General features: G+C 33.9%; 1 protein-coding gene across 1 annotated transcript; it reads right to left on the minus strand.

The window, feature by feature from the left end:
* Positions 1-14151: 14151 nt before the first annotated feature.
* Positions 14152-24005, minus strand: LOC102800529 (ZP domain-containing protein-like). The gene is made up of 8 exons (XM_006824058.3): positions 23753-24005; positions 18560-18604; positions 18121-18306; positions 17423-17595; positions 16021-16445; positions 15791-15896; positions 15242-15413; positions 14152-14747 (listed from the first exon to the last, which is right to left on the minus strand). The coding sequence occupies exons 1-8, from the start codon at positions 24003-24005 to the stop codon at positions 14614-14616; spliced, it is 1494 nt and encodes a 497-aa protein (XP_006824121.2). The 3' UTR covers positions 14152-14613.

Raw genomic sequence — 24005 nt, forward strand, 5'->3', positions numbered from 1 at the left:
TCCTATAGGAATTCCATTCACAATCATATGTGAATCAATGAGCAGTTTACATAATCCCATAAGACTTTGTGAAGGTTTCCTATAAGAAATTCATTCAAAATCATATGTGAATCAATGAGTAGTTTACATATTCGTATAAGACTTTGTGAAGGTTTCCTATAAAAAATTCATTCAAAATCATATGTGAATCAATGAGCAGTTTACATATTCCCATAGGAATTTGTGAAGTTTTCTATAGGAATTCCATTCCAAATCATATTTGAATCAATGAGCAGTTTACATAATCCCATAGGACTTTGTGAAGATTTTCTATAGGAATTCCATTCCAAATCACATGTGAATCAATGAGCAGTTTACATAATCCCATAAGACTTTGTGAAGGTTTTCTATAGGAATTCCATTCCAAATCATATGTGAATCAATGAGCAGTTTACATAATCCGATAGGACTTTGTGAAGGTTTTCAATAGGAATTTCATTTCAAATCATATGTGAATCAATGAGCAGTTTAGATAATCCCATAGGACTTTTTGAAGGTTTCCTTTGGGGAATTCCATTCACAATCATATGTGAATCAATGAGCAGTTTACATAATCCTATAGGACTTTGTGAAGGTTTCCTATAGGAATTCATTCCAAATCATATGAGAATCAAAGAGCAGTTTACATAATCCCATAGGACTTTTTGAAGGTTTCCTATAAGAAATTTAATCAAAATAATATGTGAATCATTGAGCAGTTTACATATTCCTATAAGACTTTGTGAAGGTTTCCAATAAGAAATTCATTCAAAATCATATGTGAATCAATGAGCAGTTTACATAATCCCATAGGACTTTGTGAAGGTTTTCTATATGAATTCCATTCCAAATCATATGTGAATCAATGAGTAGTTTACATAATCCCATAAGAATTTGTGAAGGTTTCCTATAAGAAATTCATTCAAAATCACATATGAATCAATGAGCAGTTTACCTAATCCCATAGGATTTTGTGAAGGTTTTCTATAGGAATTCCATTCCAAATCACATGTGAATCAATGAGCAGTTTACATAATCCCATAAGACTTTGTGAAGGTTTTCTATAGGAATTCCATTCCAAATCATATGTGAATCCATGAGCAGTTTGCATAATCCGATAGGACTTTGTGAAGGTTTTCTATAGGAATTCCATTTCAAATCATATGTGAATCAATGAGCAGTTTAGATAATCCCATAGGACTTTGTGAAGGTTTCCAATAAGAAATTCATTCACAATCATATGTGAATCAATGAGCAGTTTACATATTCCCATAGGAATTTGTGAAGTTTTCTATAGGAATTCCATTCCAAATCATATGTGAATCAATGAGCAGTTTACATAATCCCATAGGACTTTGTGAAGATTTTCTATAGGAATTCCATTCCAAATCATATGTGAATCAATGAGCAGTTTACATAATCCCATAGGACTTTGTGAAGATTTTCTATAGGAATTCTATTCCAAATCACATGTGAATCAATGAGCAGTTTACATAATCCCATAAGACTTTGTGAAGGTTTCCTATAAGAAATTCATTCAAAATCATATGTGAATCAATGAGTAGTTTACATATTCGTATAAGACTTTGTGAAGGTTTCCTATAAAAAATTCATTCAAAATCATATGTGAATCAATGAGCAGTTTACATATTCCCATAGGAATTTGTGAAGTTTTCTATAGGAATTCCATTCCAAATCATATGTGAATCAATGAGCAGTTTACATAATCCCATAGGACTTTGTGAAGATTTTCTATAGGAATTCCATTCCAAATCACATGTGAATCAATGAGCAGTTTACATAATCCCATAAGACTTTGTGAAGGTTTTCTATAGGAATTCCATTCCAAATCATATGTGAATCAATGAGCAGTTTACATAATCCGATAGGACTTTGTGAAGGTTTTCAATAGGAATTTCATTTCAAATCATATGTGAATCAATGAGCAGTTTAGATAATCCCATAGGACTTTTTGAAGGTTTCCTTTGGGGAATTCCATTCACAATCATATGTGAATCAATGAGCAGTTTACATAATCCTATAGGACTTTGTGAAGGTTTCCTATAAGAAATTCATTCCAAATCACATGTGAATCAATGAGCAGTTTACATAATCCCATAAGACTTTGTGAAGGTTTTCTATAGGAATTCCATTCCAAATCATATGTGAATCAATGAGCAGTTTACATAATCCGATAGGACTTTGTGAAGGTTTTCTATAGGAATTTCATTTCAAATCATATGTGAATCAATGAGCAATTTAGATAATCCCATAGGACTTTTTGAAGGTTTCCTTTAGGAATTCCATTCACAATCATATGTGAATCAATGAGAAGTTTACATAATCCCATAGGACTTTTTGATGGTTTCCTATAGGAATTCCATTCACAATCATATGTGAATCAATGAGCAGTTTACATAATCCCATAAGACTTTGTGAAGGTTTCCTATAAGAAATTCATTCAAAATCATATGTGAATCAATGAGTAGTTTACATATTCGTATAAGACTTTGTGAAGGTTTCCTATAAAAAATTCATTCAAAATCATATGTGAATCAATGAGCAGTTTACATATTCCCATAGGAATTTGTGAAGTTTTCTATAGGAATTCCATTCCAAATCATATTTGAATCAATGAGCAGTTTACATAATCCCATAGGACTTTGTGAAGATTTTCTATAGGAATTCCATTCCAAATCACATGTGAATCAATGAGCAGTTTACATAATCCCATAAGACTTTGTGAAGGTTTTCTATAGGAATTCCATTCCAAATCATATGTGAATCAATGAGCAGTTTACATAATCCGATAGGACTTTGTGAAGGTTTTCAATAGGAATTTCATTTCAAATCATATGTGAATCAATGAGCAGTTTAGATAATCCCATAGGACTTTTTGAAGGTTTCCTTTGGGGAATTCCATTCACAATCATATGTGAATCAATGAGCAGTTTACATAATCCTATAGGACTTTGTGAAGGTTTCCTATAGGAATTCATTCCAAATCATATGAGAATCAAAGAGCAGTTTACATAATCCCATAGGACTTTTTGAAGGTTTCCTATAAGAAATTTAATCAAAATAATATGTGAATCATTGAGCAGTTTACATATTCCTATAAGACTTTGTGAAGGTTTCCAATAAGAAATTCATTCAAAATCATATGTGAATCAATGAGCAGTTTACATAATCCCATAGGACTTTGTGAAGGTTTTCTATATGAATTCCATTCCAAATCATATGTGAATCAATGAGTAGTTTACATAATCCCATAAGAATTTGTGAAGGTTTCCTATAAGAAATTCATTCAAAATCACATATGAATCAATGAGCAGTTTACCTAATCCCATAGGATTTTGTGAAGGTTTTCTATAGGAATTCCATTCCAAATCACATGTGAATCAATGAGCAGTTTACATAATCCCATAAGACTTTGTGAAGGTTTTCTATAGGAATTCCATTCCAAATCATATGTGAATCCATGAGCAGTTTGCATAATCCGATAGGACTTTGTGAAGGTTTTCTATAGGAATTCCATTTCAAATCATATGTGAATCAATGAGCAGTTTAGATAATCCCATAGGACTTTGTGAAGGTTTCCAATAAGAAATTCATTCACAATCATATGTGAATCAATGAGCAGTTTACATATTCCCATAGGAATTTGTGAAGTTTTCTATAGGAATTCCATTCCAAATCATATGTGAATCAATGAGCAGTTTACATAATCCCATAGGACTTTGTGAAGATTTTCTATAGGAATTCCATTCCAAATCATATGTGAATCAATGAGCAGTTTACATAATCCCATAGGACTTTGTGAAGATTTTCTATAGGAATTCTATTCCAAATCACATGTGAATCAATGAGCAGTTTACATAATCCCATAAGACTTTGTGAAGGTTTTCTATAGGAATTCCATTCCAAATCATATGTGAATCAATGAGCAGTTTACATAATCCGATAGGACTTTGTGAAGGTTTTCAATAGGAATTTCATTTCAAATCATCTGTGTATCAATGAGCAGTTTAGATAATCCCATAGGACTTTTTGAAGGTTTCCTTTGGGGAATTCCATTCACAATCATATGTGAATCAATGAGCAGTTTACATAATCCTATAGGACTTTGTGAAGGTTTCCTATAGGAATTCATTCCAAATCATATGAGAATCAAAGAGCAGTTTACATAATCCCATAGGACTTTTTGAAGGTTTCCTATAAGAAATTTATTCAAAATAATATGTGAATCATTGAGAAGTTTACATATTCCTATAAGACTTTGTGAAGGTTTCCAATAAGAAATTCATTCAAAATCATATGTGAATCAATGAGCAGTTTACATAATCCCATAGGACTTTGTGAAGGTTTTCTATATGAATTCCATTCCAAATCATATGTGAATCAATGAGTAGTTTACATAATCCCATAAGACTTTGTGAAGGTTTCCTATAAGAAATTCATTCAAAATCATATATGAATCAATGAGCAGTTTACCTAATCCCATAGGATTTTGTGAAGGTTTTCTATAGGAATTCCATTCCAAATCACATGTGAATCAATGAGCAGTTTACATAATCCCATAAGACTTTGTGAAGGTTTTCTATAGGAATTCCATTCCAAATCATATGTGAATCAATGAGCAGTTTGCATAATCCGATAGGACTTTGTGAAGGTTTTCTATAGGAATTCCATTTCAAATCATATGTGAATCAATGAGCAGTTTAGATAATCCCATAGGACTTTGTGAAGGTTTCCAATAAGAAATTCATTCACAATCATATGTGAATCAATGAGCAGTTTACATAATCCTATAGGACTTTGTGAAGGTTTTCTATATGAATTCCATTCCAAATCATATGTGAATCAATGAGTAGTTTACATAATCCCATAAGACTTTGTGAAGGTTTCCTATAAGAAATTCATTCAAAATCATAGATGAATCAATGAGCAGTTTACCTAATCCCATAGGACTTTGTGAAGGTTTTCTATAGGAATTCCATTCCAAATCACATGTGAATTAATGAGCAGTTTACATAATCCCATAGGACTTTGTGAAGGTTTTCTATAGGAATTCCATTCCAAATCATATGTGAATCAATGAGCAGTTTACATAATCCCATAAGACTTTGTGAAAGTTTCCGATAAGAATTTCATTCACAAATCATATGTGAATCAAAGAGCAGTTTACATAATCCCATATAGGACTTTGTGAAGGTTTTCTATAGGAATTCCTTTCCGAATCATATGTGAATCAATGAGCAGTTTACATAATCCCATAAGACTTTGTGAAGTTCTCCTATAGGAAATTTATTCAAAATCATATGTGAGTCAATGAGTAGTTTACATATTCCTATAAGACTTTGTGAAGGTTTCCTATAAGAAATTCATTCAAAATCATATGTGAATCAATGAGCAGTTTACATAATCCCATAGGACTTTGTGAAGGTTTTCTATATGAATTCCATTTCAAATCATATGTGAATCAATGAGCAGTTTAGATAATCCCATATGACTTTTTGAAGGTTTCCTTTAGGAATTCCATTCACAATCATATGTGAATCAATGAGCAGTTTACATAATCCCATAGGACTTTTTGATGGTTTCATATGGGAATTCCATTCACAATCATATGTGAATCAATGAGCAGTTTAGATAATCCCATAAGATTTTGTGAAGGTTTTCTATATTAATTCCATTCCAAATCATATGTGAATCAATGAGCAGTTTACATAATCCCATAGGACTTTGTGAAGGTTTTCTATAGGAATTCCATTCCAAATCATATGTGAATCAATGAGCAGTTTACATAATCCCATAGGACTTTGTGAAGGTTTTCTATAGGAATTCCATTCCAAATCATATGTGAATCAATGAGCAGTTTACATAATTCCATAGGACTTTGTGAAGGTTTTCTATAGGAATTTCATTTCAAATCATATGTGAATCAATGAGCAGTTTAGATAATCCCATAGGACTTTTTGAAGGTTTCCTGTAGGAATTCCATTCACAATCATATGTGAATCAATGAGCAGTTTACATAATCCCATAGGACTTTTTGATGATTTCCTATAGGAATTCCATTCACAATCATATGTGAATCAATGAGCAGTTTACATAATCCCATAAGACTTTGTGAAGGTTTCCTATAAGAAATTCATTCAAAATCATATGTGAATCAATGAGCAGTTTACATATTCCCATAGGAATTTGTGAAGTTTTCTATAGGAATTCCATTCCAAATCATATGTGAATCAATGAGCAGTTTACATAATCCCATAGGACTTTGTGAAGATTTTCTATAGGAATTCCATTCCAAATCACATGTGAATCAATGAGCAGTTTACATAATCCCATAGGATTTTTTGAAGGTTTATTATAGGAATTCCATTTACAATTATATGTGAATCAATGTGCAGTTTACAAACATCTACATGGGGTCTTTCAACGGTGACTTCATCAGGTGCTGCTTCAGTGACTAAAGCCTTGTATGACAGAAGTAACTTTTCCATGCGGTGGTTGTTTTATTCCACTGAAAAGTGAAAACTTGTTTGTTGTTGGTATTGATTGTTCAAAACTATAAAATCATACTTTAAACGTAAGTTTTCGTTTGAACACTCTGGCACTGCAATACAGTCTGGAGCACTTATCAGAAACTTTTTGCCCTCCACAATATGTCATGGTAAACGTGATAAGCCGATACGAGAGTATATCACTTCACACATAGTGTTGTTTCTTGACAGCAACGACAATATATACGAATATTTTAATAATTTAATTTAAGTTAATTAAGTTAAATTTACAGGTTGTCAGTTTGAAATTGAAACATATTAGTAACTGATACAAAAGGCGGTAAAACACGTGTGTATACCAAAATCAAGTTGAAAATTGTTTATCACTTAGAGCTGGGATGTTTAATCAATGTTTCTTCCAACTCAACGCTCATTAACCTACTACTTCACAAAAATTACTTGCGGTTCATTCATTCATGTGCGTTTGTAGCATGGCCCAAGGTATGATTTACGATGGAATATATTGATGGTCACGATTATAATTGGTAGTTGTATATATACTGCAACAAGTAACAAACATAATATGCATGCGTTGACCAATAACGGGAAGTTATAATTATACATAATGTAGCCCTAAATACCGAACCCATTCAATCAGCACGTCCATAGTACTGTGTATGGAGTGACCCTGTTTTTTGTCTTAAATGACCCCTATGTGAACGACGTGCACGTGCGTTGTTTCATTTCCTTATTGAAACCGAAGTTCAGTTACGCTTCACGTGTCCAAGGTAGGGAAGCCGTTATTGAGATACTGCAAATCGTCCTCGCTGAACATGATGGAGTCTGACGGTTACGTTTACACTAGATTTGCGCCTGAAACCTCTTCCTGTGAGGTTATCCCCGCAACACCATTGTTATCTAAATCAGTCCTGTTGACCCAGAGAATCGCGCTTGTTCTCACCGCTATCGTGGTGGTAGGATTCCCTGTTGTTACGGCATCGGATAGCTGGCTGGAACTTAATACCACATCGATCGGGCTATGGCGTCAATGCATATATAATATCACCACGGGCGACAGTAGGTGTTATATGTTAGTTGAATATTCACTACCAGGTAAGTGATCAGTTTTCCAGTGTCAGATTTCCGAAAGTTCACTTCCATGTAGAATCCCAAACACTATGACATAATATGAAACACTGTCAAACTGTCAGTCGTCTAAACCTAGTACAGTCCCAATCAGTCCATATTACCACAACTTACCAACCTTCTTTAGCAACGTGTTTGTGCATATTAGGTATTATTATGTAATCAAATAAAACGGTTTATCCCATATATTGTGACAGTTCAACGTAGCATGTCATGTACATAACACTGATATTGTCCTCCTATTTTGAATCTGAACGTGAAACAAATGCACGTTGAAACACATACAGTAAGGGTAACAGGATGTACATGATCTTGAATCTGATTGTCAAATGAATGTGTGTGCATATGTACAACATGATGTACGATGTATGTTTGAAGTTCAAGTATGATCGGCTAATGCATGTCTAGGATACAGGTGGAGACGCAAGCACGCACATACATCAACACATGAGTTCCTGTTTCGAACCTTGTACGACGAAAACTATTAAATCACTTTTTATAATATGTAATAACAAACCCGGTATGCAAACAAATCGACCTTTTGACATTATGGTGAACTATCGAAAAATAAGCAAATCAAGACTCAAGATATTTACGGTTTTGCACAACATTTATTGGATTATTATTAACAATTATATTAAAACGCATTTGTGATATAACACCGTATACTAGTGTATGCGAGACATAAATTTGTTTCACCCATGTGTAGTGGCGATTTGTCACTGATTATGAAACGATCGCGGTTTTAATGAACTTAAAAATTATTATTGCGATCCCGAAACTGTAAATATAGTGAACTTAATCGCATAGGGGTAAGCTGGTAGTAATAAACGTTCATGCACATTGATTGATTATGCAAAATGTTTCATATGCTAAACAGGTCATCAAATTCGTGACCCTAGAATGATTAGAATCTTTGATTTATAAAAACTATGTTACAGTAGTAATTTCCATTTGGTCCTCGCAAAAAGCTCCAACAATATATCAGATATTGTAGACTCACTTATTAGATATTCTCTATGTGTCTACATCTTTTTCAGTGTATGTGATTGCATGTCAAGTGCTCATGATAGCCGCGTCAGTCTTGTCAGGAATAGCTATTATAACTGCCTCTATAGGTCACTGTAAACAGTATGGTAAATGCGTGCGAACTGCTGGCTTTCTTCTCGTGTGTTCAGGTATGTGGTCAATATTCTGATTTCTATATTTGCGGGACACATTGTATGGCATCCATGCGTCAACTTATATTTCTATTTGACTTTCAGTCTTTTTCTCATTTCAGGTATTTTTGTTGCAGTTTCTCTAATTGTGTTTCCCATTCTAACGAAACTCCGATATCGAGGTGAGGTTTTTCGCACTGGGTGGGGCATCGCTGTTGGTATCATCGTGTGCTGGGGGTTTTCCTTCACGGCTTCGGTCCTCTTTCTCCTGGCGTGGAGGAGTAATAATCGAGACACAGAAATGAGTAATATATCTACTGAGCAACTAGACTGAAGGTTGATTATGATAGACAAAACAAGAAGAACAATTCATTCTTTTGTTTACGTGGTTTACATGTATATATATTGTGTTGGTGCTAGAATTTCGTACGTTGATCTGACGTTTGAGATATCGGTATAAAAAGACCATGTTAAATGCAGGCTAGACAGAATTATATATAATTAGCAAATACTTTCATGGCACGATTCAAGTTTAATATGCTTTGAGCATGAATTATAATTAATTAATAAATAAAAAAAAAACGGATTTAATACTTGAATAATTAAACTGAGATTTGAGTGAAGCGTATAAACGAGATTATGGAAAATGAATGTTGGAAATGTGATTCAGACTATGACGAACTGTAGCTTTGGTTAGTGATAGTATTGCGCTGGTTGGGGTTGGGCTTCTTCCTCCCGAGAATACCTAACATTAGAACATTACGTAGAAACAAAATATTCTTCATTTATTTAGATCGTGAACAACGATGTGTGTTTTAGTGCAACAAGAGTTAGCTACCCTGTTAGGTTAAATTGTAAAACGTTGTTTGGTTGTTTGTCTTACATTTAAAAAAAAGAACTGAGCTATGTGTATTCCCGTATATTCGTTAAAAATTGTCAATCTCTGAAATGAGTTTCTGTGCAAGGAACCAGTTTGATAAGATCACATAATTATTAAGTCATTGAAATTACACCAACAGGACGAAAAAAAAAACATTCTTGCTTCATATTTTATTGATTTTTCGTAACATCATTTGTATGTGACCTGAGTAATAGGTTTTTTGCGACAACACGAGCAATACAATTGCTAGTATAGTACATTTTCATGTATTTATTTATGAATAGAATAATTAGCATATTCATGAGATGATTAGCGTATATAACTATATGATAATGATATAATAATAATTTACATAGTTATATCATATATATATATATATATATATATATATATATATATATATATATATATTAGAAATTTTCCGTAAATTATATCATAATTATGTGAATATCGATATTATTATAATTAAATCATTCATACGGTATTATATGCTACTCATCCCGTGAATATTCACTAGCTCATAATTACTCAAATTTATTCATATACAAATACATGCAAATTATTGCATAAGTCGCTTTAAAACTATGCAGATATTGTTGAGAAAAAAATTCTCATAGTGAGCTTGTGATATAGCGCCCGCTTTGGTAGCTTTTGATTTTTCATTTGTTTGGCCTGATCTGTTACAGTGTGGTTAATTATTCAATACATTTTACTACGATTTTTTGAGCGAGTACTTACTGTGTTGTGTATTTTCGAAGATTTTGTTCTAATTTGTTTGCTCGTTTTCCTGGGAATTTATTTGCATGTCTTTATGCAGAATTTACAGAAGAATTTACTAATAGCTATGCAATTTTATGCGTTTATAAATAGTAATTTGTGTTTTATTGACAAATGTTTCATTATTTTCCCCAGTATGATTGGAGGCCATAGTCATATACTAGTACGTCACTGTTATTATGTAGATGTTAGGTAGGAGGTGCTGGGAAATTCTTTCGATAAGTCATTGTACTTTATCATGCCACTACAGCTACTGTGTGTACGTTGAGCATTCTACTAAATTTATGTTTTCTTTATGCGTCTTTTATATGACTATTTTTATTATTCAAGTACTACTGTATTAGGAAATCTTTATTTGTATATCTTCTCATTAATCTTATGTGTGTAATACACGGTTACGTATTTGATGATATATCCTTGAAGTTGGTGATCCTCCGTGATTTTATTTGGTTTGATTGTGCGAAAGACTCCCACAAATATAATAATAACTCAACAAAATAATGGCAAACGCTGGTACGGCTAATCAACGTACAATCAAAGATGATACAAAATTCATCTATATCGGCCTGTTTAAAATCATATTTGTAAAAAGACACGTTTTATAAATTCCCATGAAACCTTAAATTTATTACGGAATTCTTGCATGGAACAGAATCAAACTGTGTGTATAGAGGTTAGACTCGCGGCGTACACTGAACAAACCAGTTAGTACGTACGCGCAGAAGTTCAGAGTTAAATTCGTCATTTCCGCCGATTTACTGATTTTTTCTCACTTTTTTTTTATATACAATAAAAATCTAAGTGACGCTTTTAATTATTTGTTAATATTGTGTCAGAATTACTGTGACTATCTAGTGATGAGATACTGTTACAATGTAATGTACCTAATCAACACAATATCAAATGCCATATTCGCGACACTTTTGTCTTTTGTATCGCAAGTGCTCTAATTAGTTTACGTTTTGTTATATAATTAATTGTTGCACATGGTGAATAAATAACAATTTGACCCCTTCCAAGTTTTATGGACTACCGCTCAAACGAAATGCACTCAGTTAATGTTTACACCGCCCTCTAGTGGCGTGCTGACAAAACCTATCCTTTTGTTTAAAATTTCAATAACTGATTTTTCATGAGGTGGAGGTTTTGTTTCCCAACAAGTGAATATTCGATAAACTTTAAAATGAGTTTATCTACAAACTAACTGAATTGAAGTCCGTATACGTCGTACAGCGAGCCCGAGTCGAGAATCGTCGATGACAATACCTCAGCGTGCTATGCACGAGAACGTAAACTAGAATAAAGTATGTCAGAATGTACACAGACTTGGTATCGTTAGATTGTTACATTTCACTCTTACATTATATCACAACTCAAAAACAATAACAATTTAGGTATATCAAAATGCATGGTACTGATTAGTTTAATTTGATCGGTGCACATCATTTTGTCGAAAACCATTTCTAGAGACAGGAAAAGTGGGCTTTTTAGAAAGACGTCGTTATACCTGTTTTACACTTTATTTAGTCGAAAGTTTGTTTTGTTAGAAAGTTGTGGTGATATTGAATGTTGATCACTCCCGCATAACGGATTAGTCACGTTTTGCTCTGCGTTTATTTTATTAATTAAAATTAAAACTTGTAATGTAATTTATAGTTGGTGGCTGATGTTAGAGAGGTTAAATGGCGCGTTTTTTCCAGATTCACTTCACGCATCCATAATTGCCATTCATTTACAAAAGACACTGTATTTGAATACAATGTTACACACTTCCTGTTTCAATCGATTACTGGTGGCAAGTCTTGACCCTGACTCTCCTGCATGTGATACACTTTAAAGTGTAGCGAAAATTTCACTTGATTTCATATTTTTTAATTAGAAAATCAATACATATACAATGTTATTAATTCGTACTACTACTATGCACTAGGGGAAAAGATCAACGATTAAGTGCACCAAACATTTTCGACGTAACAAACAGTGACTCAGGTGTGGTAGCGACTTTCTGAAATGCTGTGATTTTCTGACATTAGATGTCCAAAATCTTGCCTTCCACATCAGAGGCAATTGTGAGCAATGATTTCAGTAACAACATATTACGGGATACAATCGTTCACAGGATGCGCCGCGAGCTAAACCTCGTCAAGTATTCACGCGGCGATTACGCATTGTCAGTATTTTTATTGTTTGTAACAATCCATTACCTGTGCATGGTATCCTCTCTGTTGCGCCATAGACTCTTTGTTGAGGGTCTATGGTTGCGCTAAATAAACTTCAATAAACTTCCGTGACGTTAGTGACGCCATTACAACTTCACGCTTTCTGTCACTATCGTTTCATCCGTATAATTGGACTCATCTGTCTCGGTTCCTGCATTTCACTCCCACGGTGGAGGAAAGTGAAATAAAAAAAACGGGGCTGTAAAAATTACACTGAGCACGTGACAGTATTGATAATGTGTCACAAATATGCAATGTTGTATGTCACACCCACAAAAAAATCTTCTGAAATTTAGATATATATTCGCTAATGTGTTTGAAAAAAATTGTATGCGCCACTATTATGAAAATGTCCACAGGCACTACCGGGACAGAATATATACATCACGTCGTCAATGTCAACATCACTGTCCATGATTTTTGAAAAAAAAAAATAATTTTGGAATATTATTATTGATTCTTTAAAAAAATAAATCAGTAGGATCGTCAATAGTGAGAACATTAGCTATATTATTAATACTAATAATAACTACAAAGATTTGATAAATCATATATTGTATAGTGCTCGTAATCTGTGTGTATTGGATACGACACAGGGCAATGCATATTATATGTATACACTTGATCGTCGTCCCGTTTAGTGGTTGTCTGAAGTTTATCTCGCTTTCACATGTTTTTGTTTGCCTTGTGTAAGATACTTCGTAATCAGAGAAAAACAGATGTGTTTAAGAATGGGGTTAAGAATGGGGAAGTTTTAAACCCTCTTGGAGGTGGGAAGGGTCGTCACCGACGTACCCATTATGCAAAGTCTATACTTCTGCATTAAAATGTGACATTTCACATGGCCAAGAATTTTGAACTATATACTCGACCGTTAGTAACTACAAGTCAGGATCATTGCGTGCATTATACGGTACAGTAGGCGCCATATTTATAAGCGTACTGTAAGAATTGTGAACGAAATATTGTGAGATCGTTGTCATTTAATACCCGGACACAACTTCCAAGCCCAGGGATTGCACCAAGAATTACGGGACAATATTGTTTATGTTGTTTACAAAGTTAATCTATCTTTTGTTATCCATTGTAATTTTAATCCAGAAAATGAATTTGTTGTGAGATTAGGCTTAACTGAAAGCGCCCCTTTAACGCCGAGGTAACATTTTCTAGTGGGAATATGGTAAAAAACAACAAAGACAAAAGCAATTCAATACGTCCACTACGCCATAGCGCTTCTGCGTTCAATGTAAATAATATAAAGTGTTGTGAGCGTGACGTCAATACCCATGACGTGGTTTACCACATATACTCACACAAGTGCAACTTTTGTTATGGAATACTGAATTATTTAACTGTCTTCATGTATTCATTATTCTCAACACATAATATTGATCGTATTACAGACATAATTGATCATATTATTTATATTACTACTCTAATACTCGTATGCAATACTATTTTATTTATAAATATGAGAAAGAGCAACATATTTCTATGATTTAACAGTCATTATATAGAATTAAGCTTTCCACTGATTGGCGGCACTGCTATGTATCTGGCATATTATACCGCCCAGGGAAACATTCCGACTCTCAATTTTAGCAAATCTTAATTTGTCTGATTCGAGATTATTAATCACGCTCATGAATATGTATTTAAAATGATTGTGAAGACTAAGATCTAAATGCTGCGCAACAAATTTATCCCAAACTTTACACACAAACAAACCGTGTCGTTATGGTGACGCGGTGCTATATTTTATGTAGCTTAGAATAATTTCATAATTTATTTGGCGATAGTTGTATCAGGTTCTAGAAACTGAATAGTCACCAGGATAAACGCGGCAGATCACGTGACACGCATATAACATTCTACAATCTTTGATTTCCATCTTCAAGTTTTCTTCATTTTTGCGCTTCTTTGGTCTTTTTCGACACGATAAGTGTAAGCCCTATCAACAAGATTACTCCAACCACTATGACTCCGGTATACGCACCGACCGCTTTGGCTTTGAATATTCCAGTTTTGTGGGTAGAATCTACAACGATGATTAAAGAATATATGCAAATTATTATACATCTTATCACCTGACCCTAATTATAATTACAAATAAGATTAACGTAAATTACGATACGTCATATCAGGCAAAGTCTATTCACCGGATGTGACGTAAAGCACGTAATGCAAAACCACCTAAAGTCCCACATCGTACATTACGGACTAACATATTGAAACATGAATAAATTAAACATGAATCGATAATGATTGTTGTAAACACAATAACGCATAGTCACATATATTAATTACATTTATTGACCACTTCTTTGTTGGAACATATGAATAGAGAACAAACTGATCATGATTGTATCTCATTACTTCGCGAAAACTGCATTACAACAACATATTGTACGATACTTATTAAACACAGATTTCAAGTTTTGTCCATGATTATTTCATGAAAAAAGACATTTGGTAAATTATAAAGATTTTGGAACGATAATGTATGACACTAATGATAACATGAGCATCTACCTTCATCAACATCATCGTCGAGTAATATCAAAGGTCCCTTAGACACGGAGATAGTTTTGACCATGCTGTCATCAGATCGACGACGCCGTAATTCAGGGGTTTCACAGTCGACATCGCATGCTGAATGGGTATCACTTCTGTTACATAGAATTATGTCACAGTGTATATAAACCTAAAACAGAAAGATAACGGATGTTTGACATTTATGATAACGCAAAAATTGTCGTTAAATCTACATCCCATAAAGCTAATAATATACCAATCGACGAACGTACGTTTAGCCTGATTGGAATGGTTTCCGCGGTAACCCATTTTATTCTTTTAGAATAAGTATGTACAGTGATGCATTCTAACTATGCTGTATTTTTTTGTTGAACGTATATACTGTAACACTATGTTAGTTGAACGACGTGTATCATCCATTCACCTCAACATACCCAGAACAAAATATTACTACTACGTAGACATACATACTGGCCAGTCATGTTACGTCCTTGTCTCTTTGCATGAAATTGACCTACGCAGTTGCTAATTAACTGAATCATTCACCTCATTTCCTAGGTCATAGTCTTTAAATCGAAACGATTGCATGGCAAATTTCTCCCCCAGTGGATTGTCGGATTGAATCTGCCTGAAGCTTGCATCAACTGGACATCTACAAATAAACGTACACAATTTTTTAGAAGAGTATCAGAGACAAATTATTGTTTGGCCACACACTCTATCTAGGTGATCACATTCACTCTATACCGATAGTGTCACAGTATTCAAATACTCACCCATTGTCAAATAGCGTGTACACTTCGTCATTTTTACCGGTAGGATGAAGAGATGAACTACCCCGACAAGTCTCAGTCTTCATCTTCCACTCGGCCATGGCCTGGCCGTTTCCACTCACGTCTATACCAAAGAATACATCTTCTCTGAGTCTGACGGTGACGGGGGTCTCCGTATCATACACGCCAGAAAAGTCGTTGTCATGGTAGAATGTTAGACTTGAGTGAAATTCACCCATCTCGGCGTCGCTGTCGATAAGCGTATTGCCATTGACTACCTCATATTTATGAACCAGATTATTGCTAATGCGCCGTGGATATTGACACTGAAACGGAATCAGTATATCAGGATATCTTTTGATTGGGGAATCGGATGGAACAGGTGGTGTCCGCAGCACATTAGAATACACGAAATACTCGTCTGTCTCCTGGCGATAAAACAAAGGTTAATGTTACACAGAGCAAGTTGTTGATGTTATCTGTCACACGATTACACTTATGACCCAGTTCAGCTAGTTCTGGTTTCAGGCAGTTTTTTTAACAGTTAACCGTTTATATTATCAAATGTATATGGGAACTTGGCATTGAGTACTGGTATTTCAAATTACATTGTCTACTGTAGTTTCAATTGCTTGTAATTTGCACATGAATTTATACGCGCTGTTACATGCGATGATTCAAGCTATTTAAAAATTCTGTGTTTCGATGCTAAGTCAACTGAAGAACAGTGATACATTTTCATACGCTCTGTTTTTGTTACAAAGATTTAGTCGTGAGATTAATCGTTGTTAAGATCATGAACGTTTAGCATATAATTAGCATATTATAAATTGCCATTGTTATCGCGAAATCCTGCAAAAATATATATTAATCGATCTGCCAAACACATTTGTAAATTTGAAAATAAAAAAATCGGATATTTAACTGTAAAAACACCGATTAAACTGAGATTAATTAATCTCACTCACAGTCTCTAATGCGAGGACACGATGTCATGGTAGTGTGGACATCCGATATTTTAGTTTTTATGGTTGTAGAGAAATATTTTAGAAACAATTGATCTTTGTGAATTGCATGATCATGATCGATCAAATTGATAACAATACATTTGGTGATGACACGAACGGCCATTGACGATTCCAGCTGCAGGGTTGTGCACAAGGAGATTTTACACTCGCTATCTTTTGGGTAATATCATTAGTAATATCTAAATCGTACTTTTGGACAAGTGTCCACTCTTATTAAGCATTTCTGACACATTTTAACCTATCGATATAGTATCTCATTCACATTCTCTCTAGGAGCAAGAAATATTTATTTTCAGTGTTTACAAATAAACATTCGTCTTTAGTTAATATTAATTAGCACAAACTACACTGCAATGTATGATCGTTTGTAGACTAACCTCAACACGTGTTCCGCACGATTTCAGAGGAATCATAAACTCAATATGGGTCTCAGAGTCTTTAGGTCGACAAGACGAGTCTTGCAAGGATAACAATGACGCATCTATATATTCGATGTATTCTTTAAGAACAATAACTTGGATATCTTCAGCGGAACATGTGACACTAAAACCTGAAAAAAATGATCCAGTAAAACAGTATGGTTAGAAATGGAAGACGACATTACGTTGTATGCACTGTAGTGACTGTTAGCTGGATGTCTTGTTTGTTTTTTCTGTGATACATGTGCAACCATTTAAACGTCATTTGATCACCAAAAGTATGCGAAACGAGTGCAGATAATGATCGAGCGTTAAATCAACATATAACTGTAACCAGGTTATTTCATGACCATGGTCATGGTCACAAACAGTTTTTTACATAATGTATCTACACTCTCCAAATTTATGATGAGTATTTAGCAGTCGGCAAAGATATTTTATTTAATAATTGGTTCCTAATTAGTGACATCAATGATTCAACGACCAAACACACAATCGACAAAACCTACAAATGTGCATCGTACTCGAATCATTATATCTTCAAGGCTTATGTAATGATTACCCCAACTGAGGAGGAGGGGAGGAGAGATTATATATTGAAAAGTAATTATTGTCTCACTTAACATTGATATATGATAAAGAAATAAATCATTCACCTGAACAGAATGGTAAATCATCCGACCACACTGAATTCTCGCACTTTATTTCACTGGAGCCTTTCAATAAGTACCCGTCGTTGCAGGCAAACCCGATAACATTACCATTCTCATAGTTCATACCTACCATTGGTGTAAGCTTATAACCGTGTTTTGGACTGCCGGGGTCGCTGCATGATCTAGCCTCTAAAGTAAATGTACAAAGATCGGATATTACATATTTGTAATGCATATCAGCTAAGCAACAATGCCATGTAATAATAATAAGAACTGCTCGCACATCGAATCAAATCATAATTTTGCGATATACGTTCTTTTAATCTTTCGAAAATAACTTGCTGCTTTGTAGTCCATACTTCGTGTGTAGTGGCCTGCTTCCAAGACAATGAACTCACTCCGGTTGATTGATACTAATTGAACAGTAACGATGGTAACTTACGTGAATCAAAACCGCTGCCACTATCAATATCAATATTGTTGTCCACTAGAGTATAATTAAACAAAAGGCTGATTAGCTCTCTGTGTATTCGTGCAGTATTACTTTACAAGATACAGTTGAACATTTTCTTATATGGTCATTGATGACGATGACGTCACAAATTGGTTGAGATAAAAAATGCGCGGAATCTAAATGCTTTACATTCACATATATGACGCCATCATTTATACATTTAGTAAATAAACGTGTATCCCGCTTGGGATAAAGTAAATCACAAAATGGCATATCTGTCACTATACAAGTTGAAAGATTTTATATTTTACTCAAATTTCAGCTTTCTACTATATTTAGTCATTGTCAATTGCCAACTCCACGAAACCCACAAGATGAGCCTTCGCCAGCCTACACGCTAATTCAGGGCAAATAATTTGAAATGCCATTTTTTAAGCCTTCTACAATCAATTAAATCAGGGAAATTTTCTAGAAAATGACTCCCAAAATCAAAGGGTTTTATACATATATAAATCGTGCAATGACACGTCTGATTGCTACCTATTTGGTATAGACATTAACTCACAATGGTTCATATCGTGAGCGTGGGCACATTTGGAGCAGAGTGTGCATTTTCATAATTATTTAAATTAATATCATTTGTCTGAATTTATGAAGATATATTGACTATGTTCTTCATTATTTGACCATGAATGGATTAATTCTTTGTTCGGTCACTTATAACTCATAAAAACCCGTTACAAACGAATGTAATACAGATTAAAATCTCATTTTTGCAGACTTCCGCACGCCGCTTTTTTGCAGACTTCCGTCCACCGCATTTTTGCAGACTTCCGCCCACCGCAGCAGAAAATGCTGACAAATATACATCCGACTTTTTACGGTGAACATGTTAATGAAAGACTTCAAGTGATATCTTACCACTTCACGTGTGCTCTGCTTAGCATATCTATGCTAGAATATAATTAAATTTAAATGTTAGAATATACGCTGTATGCTTTATCCTTTTATGGTTTTGAATGGATGGATTAAGGCATGTAATTAAATAATCACTTCAATATATATAGCTATGACATTGATTAAAACATATGGAAATAGTCCACACCAACGAATGTCAATTTATTTTTTTTTAAAATACCATCGCCATTATTGTACCTCAATCACGCGCATATCTTTTGTTATGCTTGCTTGAAGTTATTAAATCATGTCACGAATTGCCTAACAACATCACGAGTCCTTGCCGCAAGTCAAAATATTGCGTCATTATTACCGAGTGTGGCGGTGGTCCGTTCCTTTGATATAGTCTTTGTTTGCCAATTGCGATGTCGTACGATTGCGACAAAGAGAATAATACTTCTTAATGATGCTATTCGATTCGTTATTAATTTGTTTACGGTAGATTTATTACAATGCAAGATATTTCTTCACTGGTTATATTTCTGCTGCATATTACAGTATATAATACATTTTCATCACGGTAAAAGCGGCTTTGAAATCCATCCCACATTTTAGCTCACGGCATTGCTACCTCCCTGAGCAAATAATGCAATAACAATTAATGTTAATAGTGTGATAATATTATATATTCATTTCTACCTTAATTTTGGGATTTGTTGTTTTCGTAAACTTGTATTCTAGTATACATTTTGAGGTGTCAGAATTTACCCACCTTGTAGTGTGCGTTCTAGATTTTGTATTCAAAATTCGTGCGTTGAAACGCACAACATAGGCCTAGACGAGCGTGGCGTATGACAAAATCAACAGAAAATCTTTTACATTTCAACGAACTAGTGGTAATAGACACATATACACATACTCGCACACATAAAATAGCAAACACAATTTACAGACTACAGACCCGGTAAGTGCACATTTCTAATTCTTCCAGCATTTTTTGTTCAATATACTACTACCATAAAAGGTGACGAAGGGGAGTTTTATGGCAAATTACTCAATATATTAACATTTTGGCATTGTTAACTCATTGCAGTGCCTGTACCAGCTTCTCCCTGTTTTGATCCAGATATAAATATAATATTATATATTACTTAAAAACTTACTCACTGAAATATTATAATATAGAATGCTTTCCATTCTCTGTCGTATGAAACACGATAGAAAATGTTCCCACGACAGCACATACTTCCACAGTAATGTTAGTGCTGTAGTGGCTCATTCGGTATGCAGCTAAGTATTTCTGATCTATTTTGTTACCGAGATATTATACTTAAATAACAGCATATATTAGAATTATTTGACCAAAACATTGATTACAGTACAGTACTAAAATTTAAATTAGCAGCATAATAAAAAAATAAAACATGCTCACGGTAAAACTATTTCTTTTTTTACCTACTAGATATCTAATTAGAACTATTAACTCGGTACGTCGTGAAGCATCGAATACGAATACTGTTTTTCGTAACCACTCTGTGTAACATCATAGAAATTACACGAAAGACGAAACTCTGCTACAATAATTGTTTCCGCAATACGAGCTATAACTATTTCATATAAATATATTTAATATTGCCAATAATACAGAGTTTTTCATCTATGACGGAGTACTAATATCCGGCAGGTTATAGTATTCACACCACCAATACGAGTGTGCTTCCTGTTTTTACTGCGGAAGAATACAAACGATAGGCCTAATAGTTTTGTGTTTAGTATTTCCGAGGTTCGCGATCAGCTGAACAACAAACATCACCTTACATTACAACTGCCTTATTTCAATGCAAACGACTCAGATGAAGTTATTTAATGTCATGTCTATACAAATTTACATGCCTAAGTTTTATATGCTATACAAAGAAAGTTTTTTTTAGATCAAATTTATTCCACATTTCTGTTTCTGTGCACTATAGGCTATTATCAACGTTTACTGAAAAGACTTATTGCGGGAAAACAGTTACTCGTTATTTTTTTATTTGCCTCGTTTGCTAACTGAAAAGGCATGATTGGAGTGTAACAAAGTATTTTTTTAACGGTGAATTCAAGAAATATCAATACAGATTTTACAGCACAAAAGTTATTGTACAGATAATAATGATACTTAAATATACAATTTCTAAATGTTGTTCTAACTATTCCGCCACCAAATGGGGCGCTGGCAAATGCATAATGGAATGGCTATGAAGACATCTTATGCAGAAAATTGTACTGAAATTTGTATTGTCTGACTTCAGCAAATTACTCACCAGTTTGGCGATCGACAGCATATCAGAATCTATTATGTATCTAACCATGTACTATTACATTGCCATAAAATCCCAATTAGTAAACTAATAATAGACACACGTATAACACGATTTAACAGGGTCATGTTTCTCTGTCGTTGATGGGTGTGTGATAGTATGAATCTCAGCATAATTGTAATATTTAAATTTAAATCATACTGAAATGTAGTGCTGCAACAAGGTTTCATAATATACAAAAAAACAGTTTTGTATGTACTCCACGATACTTAATAACAAATTACTATTGCCGACTACATACAGCTTATTAATATATTAGAAAAACCTACACACGTCATCACCGTCAGCTGATATTCTGTGTCATTTGTAGAATAAACGTAGCGACGATTCTACATGGTGATATTAGCAATGCTTATGTAGTAACTGAAGTACACGTAAGCGATTTTATTGTGACTTGTTATTTTATTGTACGAGCTGTCTCGAATTTCAGCTACTATGTTGATTTCCATACACCTGTGTGTTTCTGAATGAGTACCTCAAACGAAATTATTGCTCACATGTTTGTTTATTGTTTAAGTATTAAAATATTTTAAAGTGAAAGTGCAAGTAAATTCAGATAAACGAATTCTATAAATGTAGAAGAATGCAATTCACAGGTTTTTTTTTTATATCACGTTTCATTCTCTAGATATTCAACTTTACATTAGTATTATATAGTCCACCATCCACTATTACTCACAGCAAAGGAATTATGGGTGAAGTATAGCATCATACCGACTGATAAAATGTTTTTTTCTATAACTTAAAAACTAGAATTCAAATTGCTTGGAAGTTTGGTACGTATCTGTACCAACTACACATAATGGTTGTCATGGTTTCACTGCAGTGGCTACAATAATCATTTAACACAAATTATTGAATTTATAAGATCAGGAGATTATACTATACTACGGGTCACATTTCTTGCCTGCATCGATCAGAAACATGCCATGACTAACTAAACAAGATGAACCCTCATACAGACAATACCGTCCATTTGCGTTACATTTGCGGAACATGAAAACATTAAATCAAACAATATTCAAAATGTTTTTCAAACTGAAAAAAGTTAAAGGATTATTAAAGACGACTTTTCAAATAAGAAGTATATTGTTTCTGTGTGATCTGAATTATTTTTGTTTTATCACGACTCACGTTAACAGCTTGACTACGATGTTGATCATTCATTTTCCGTTTTTACACGGCTCTCCGCGATCGACTGAGAACAACAACATTGTTTGCAAAAGGTCATAAGTTGAGCAAAGACACTTACCGCATCACATTTAGAAGGTCAGTTTATGACTCGAGAGCCCATCATTTTATTAATTGCATAGTTCAAAATTTTTCAAATTGCATGTTCGAACCACAATTGACTTATGGATTGAGTTATATTGTTTGGGGACATTTTCAGAATCATTAATGAAATAATTTTCAGTATTTGTTACGTTATAATCAATCCTGATATAAAACTGTACATTTCGTGATTGAAAAATGAGAATCACAGTTTTTCTCATCAATTATAGAGTATTGTATAAACTTACAACCAATAGGGTACGCGTCTGTGTCGTTCATAGTACATCTTCATTGCGCACAAAATAGTTAATCATATTTTGATCGTGAATGGAACAGGAAAACAAGTTTATACGCGACAATTACCATGACAACGCGTCTGTGTTTACTGATAATATTATTATTATGGATGACCTTCGTATGTGTTATATTAATCGCATGCATGAGACAAAATAGAAAACAGATTGAGTGCGTAATGATATATTATATAATAAATGTTTCACTGGGTCGTGTATACAGTCTCGATACTTGTTGGAATGTATTCAGTAAATAAAACTAACTGAATGCGTCATATAACATGTGAAACGATATCAAACAAATTACACCCATTTGGATAGAAAACGGTCAATTCCTTGAATAGTTTGTTTTGTATTACCTGGTATGCAGACTGGCATCACGTGACTCCAATTGGCATCATTACAGACAATTGATGTATGCCCTTCTATGGTATATTCTTCGTCACACGTGAATTCTATAGTCGCACCATTTTCATACACGCCGTCACTGAAGTCTGTGGCCGTCGAGTGGCCGTTTATTAATTCCCCTGGACTCACGCACGAAGCCGGGCCCCTCGGGATTACGTCTAAGAATGCTGGAATCAAAACAATTAAAATATGCTTGATTTGCAT

Source organism: Saccoglossus kowalevskii, chromosome 11, assembly GCF_978046115.1.
Source record: "Saccoglossus kowalevskii chromosome 11, keSacKowa6.1, whole genome shotgun sequence".
Taxonomy (NCBI): domain Eukaryota; kingdom Metazoa; phylum Hemichordata; class Enteropneusta; family Harrimaniidae; genus Saccoglossus; species Saccoglossus kowalevskii.

Coding starts and splice junctions, on each gene's coding strand:
- LOC102800529 (XM_006824058.3), bottom strand. CDS start 24,005: ATGCAAATCAAGCATATTTTAATTGTTTTGATTCCAGCATTCTTAGAC. Junction 16,446..17,422: donor CGTGCGGAACACGTGTTGAG/GTTAGTCTACAA, acceptor TTTTATCGCCAG/GAGACAGACGAGTATTTCGT. Junction 15,897..16,020: donor TACACGCTATTTGACAATGG/GTGAGTATTTGA, acceptor GTTTATTTGTAG/ATGTCCAGTTGATGCAAGCT.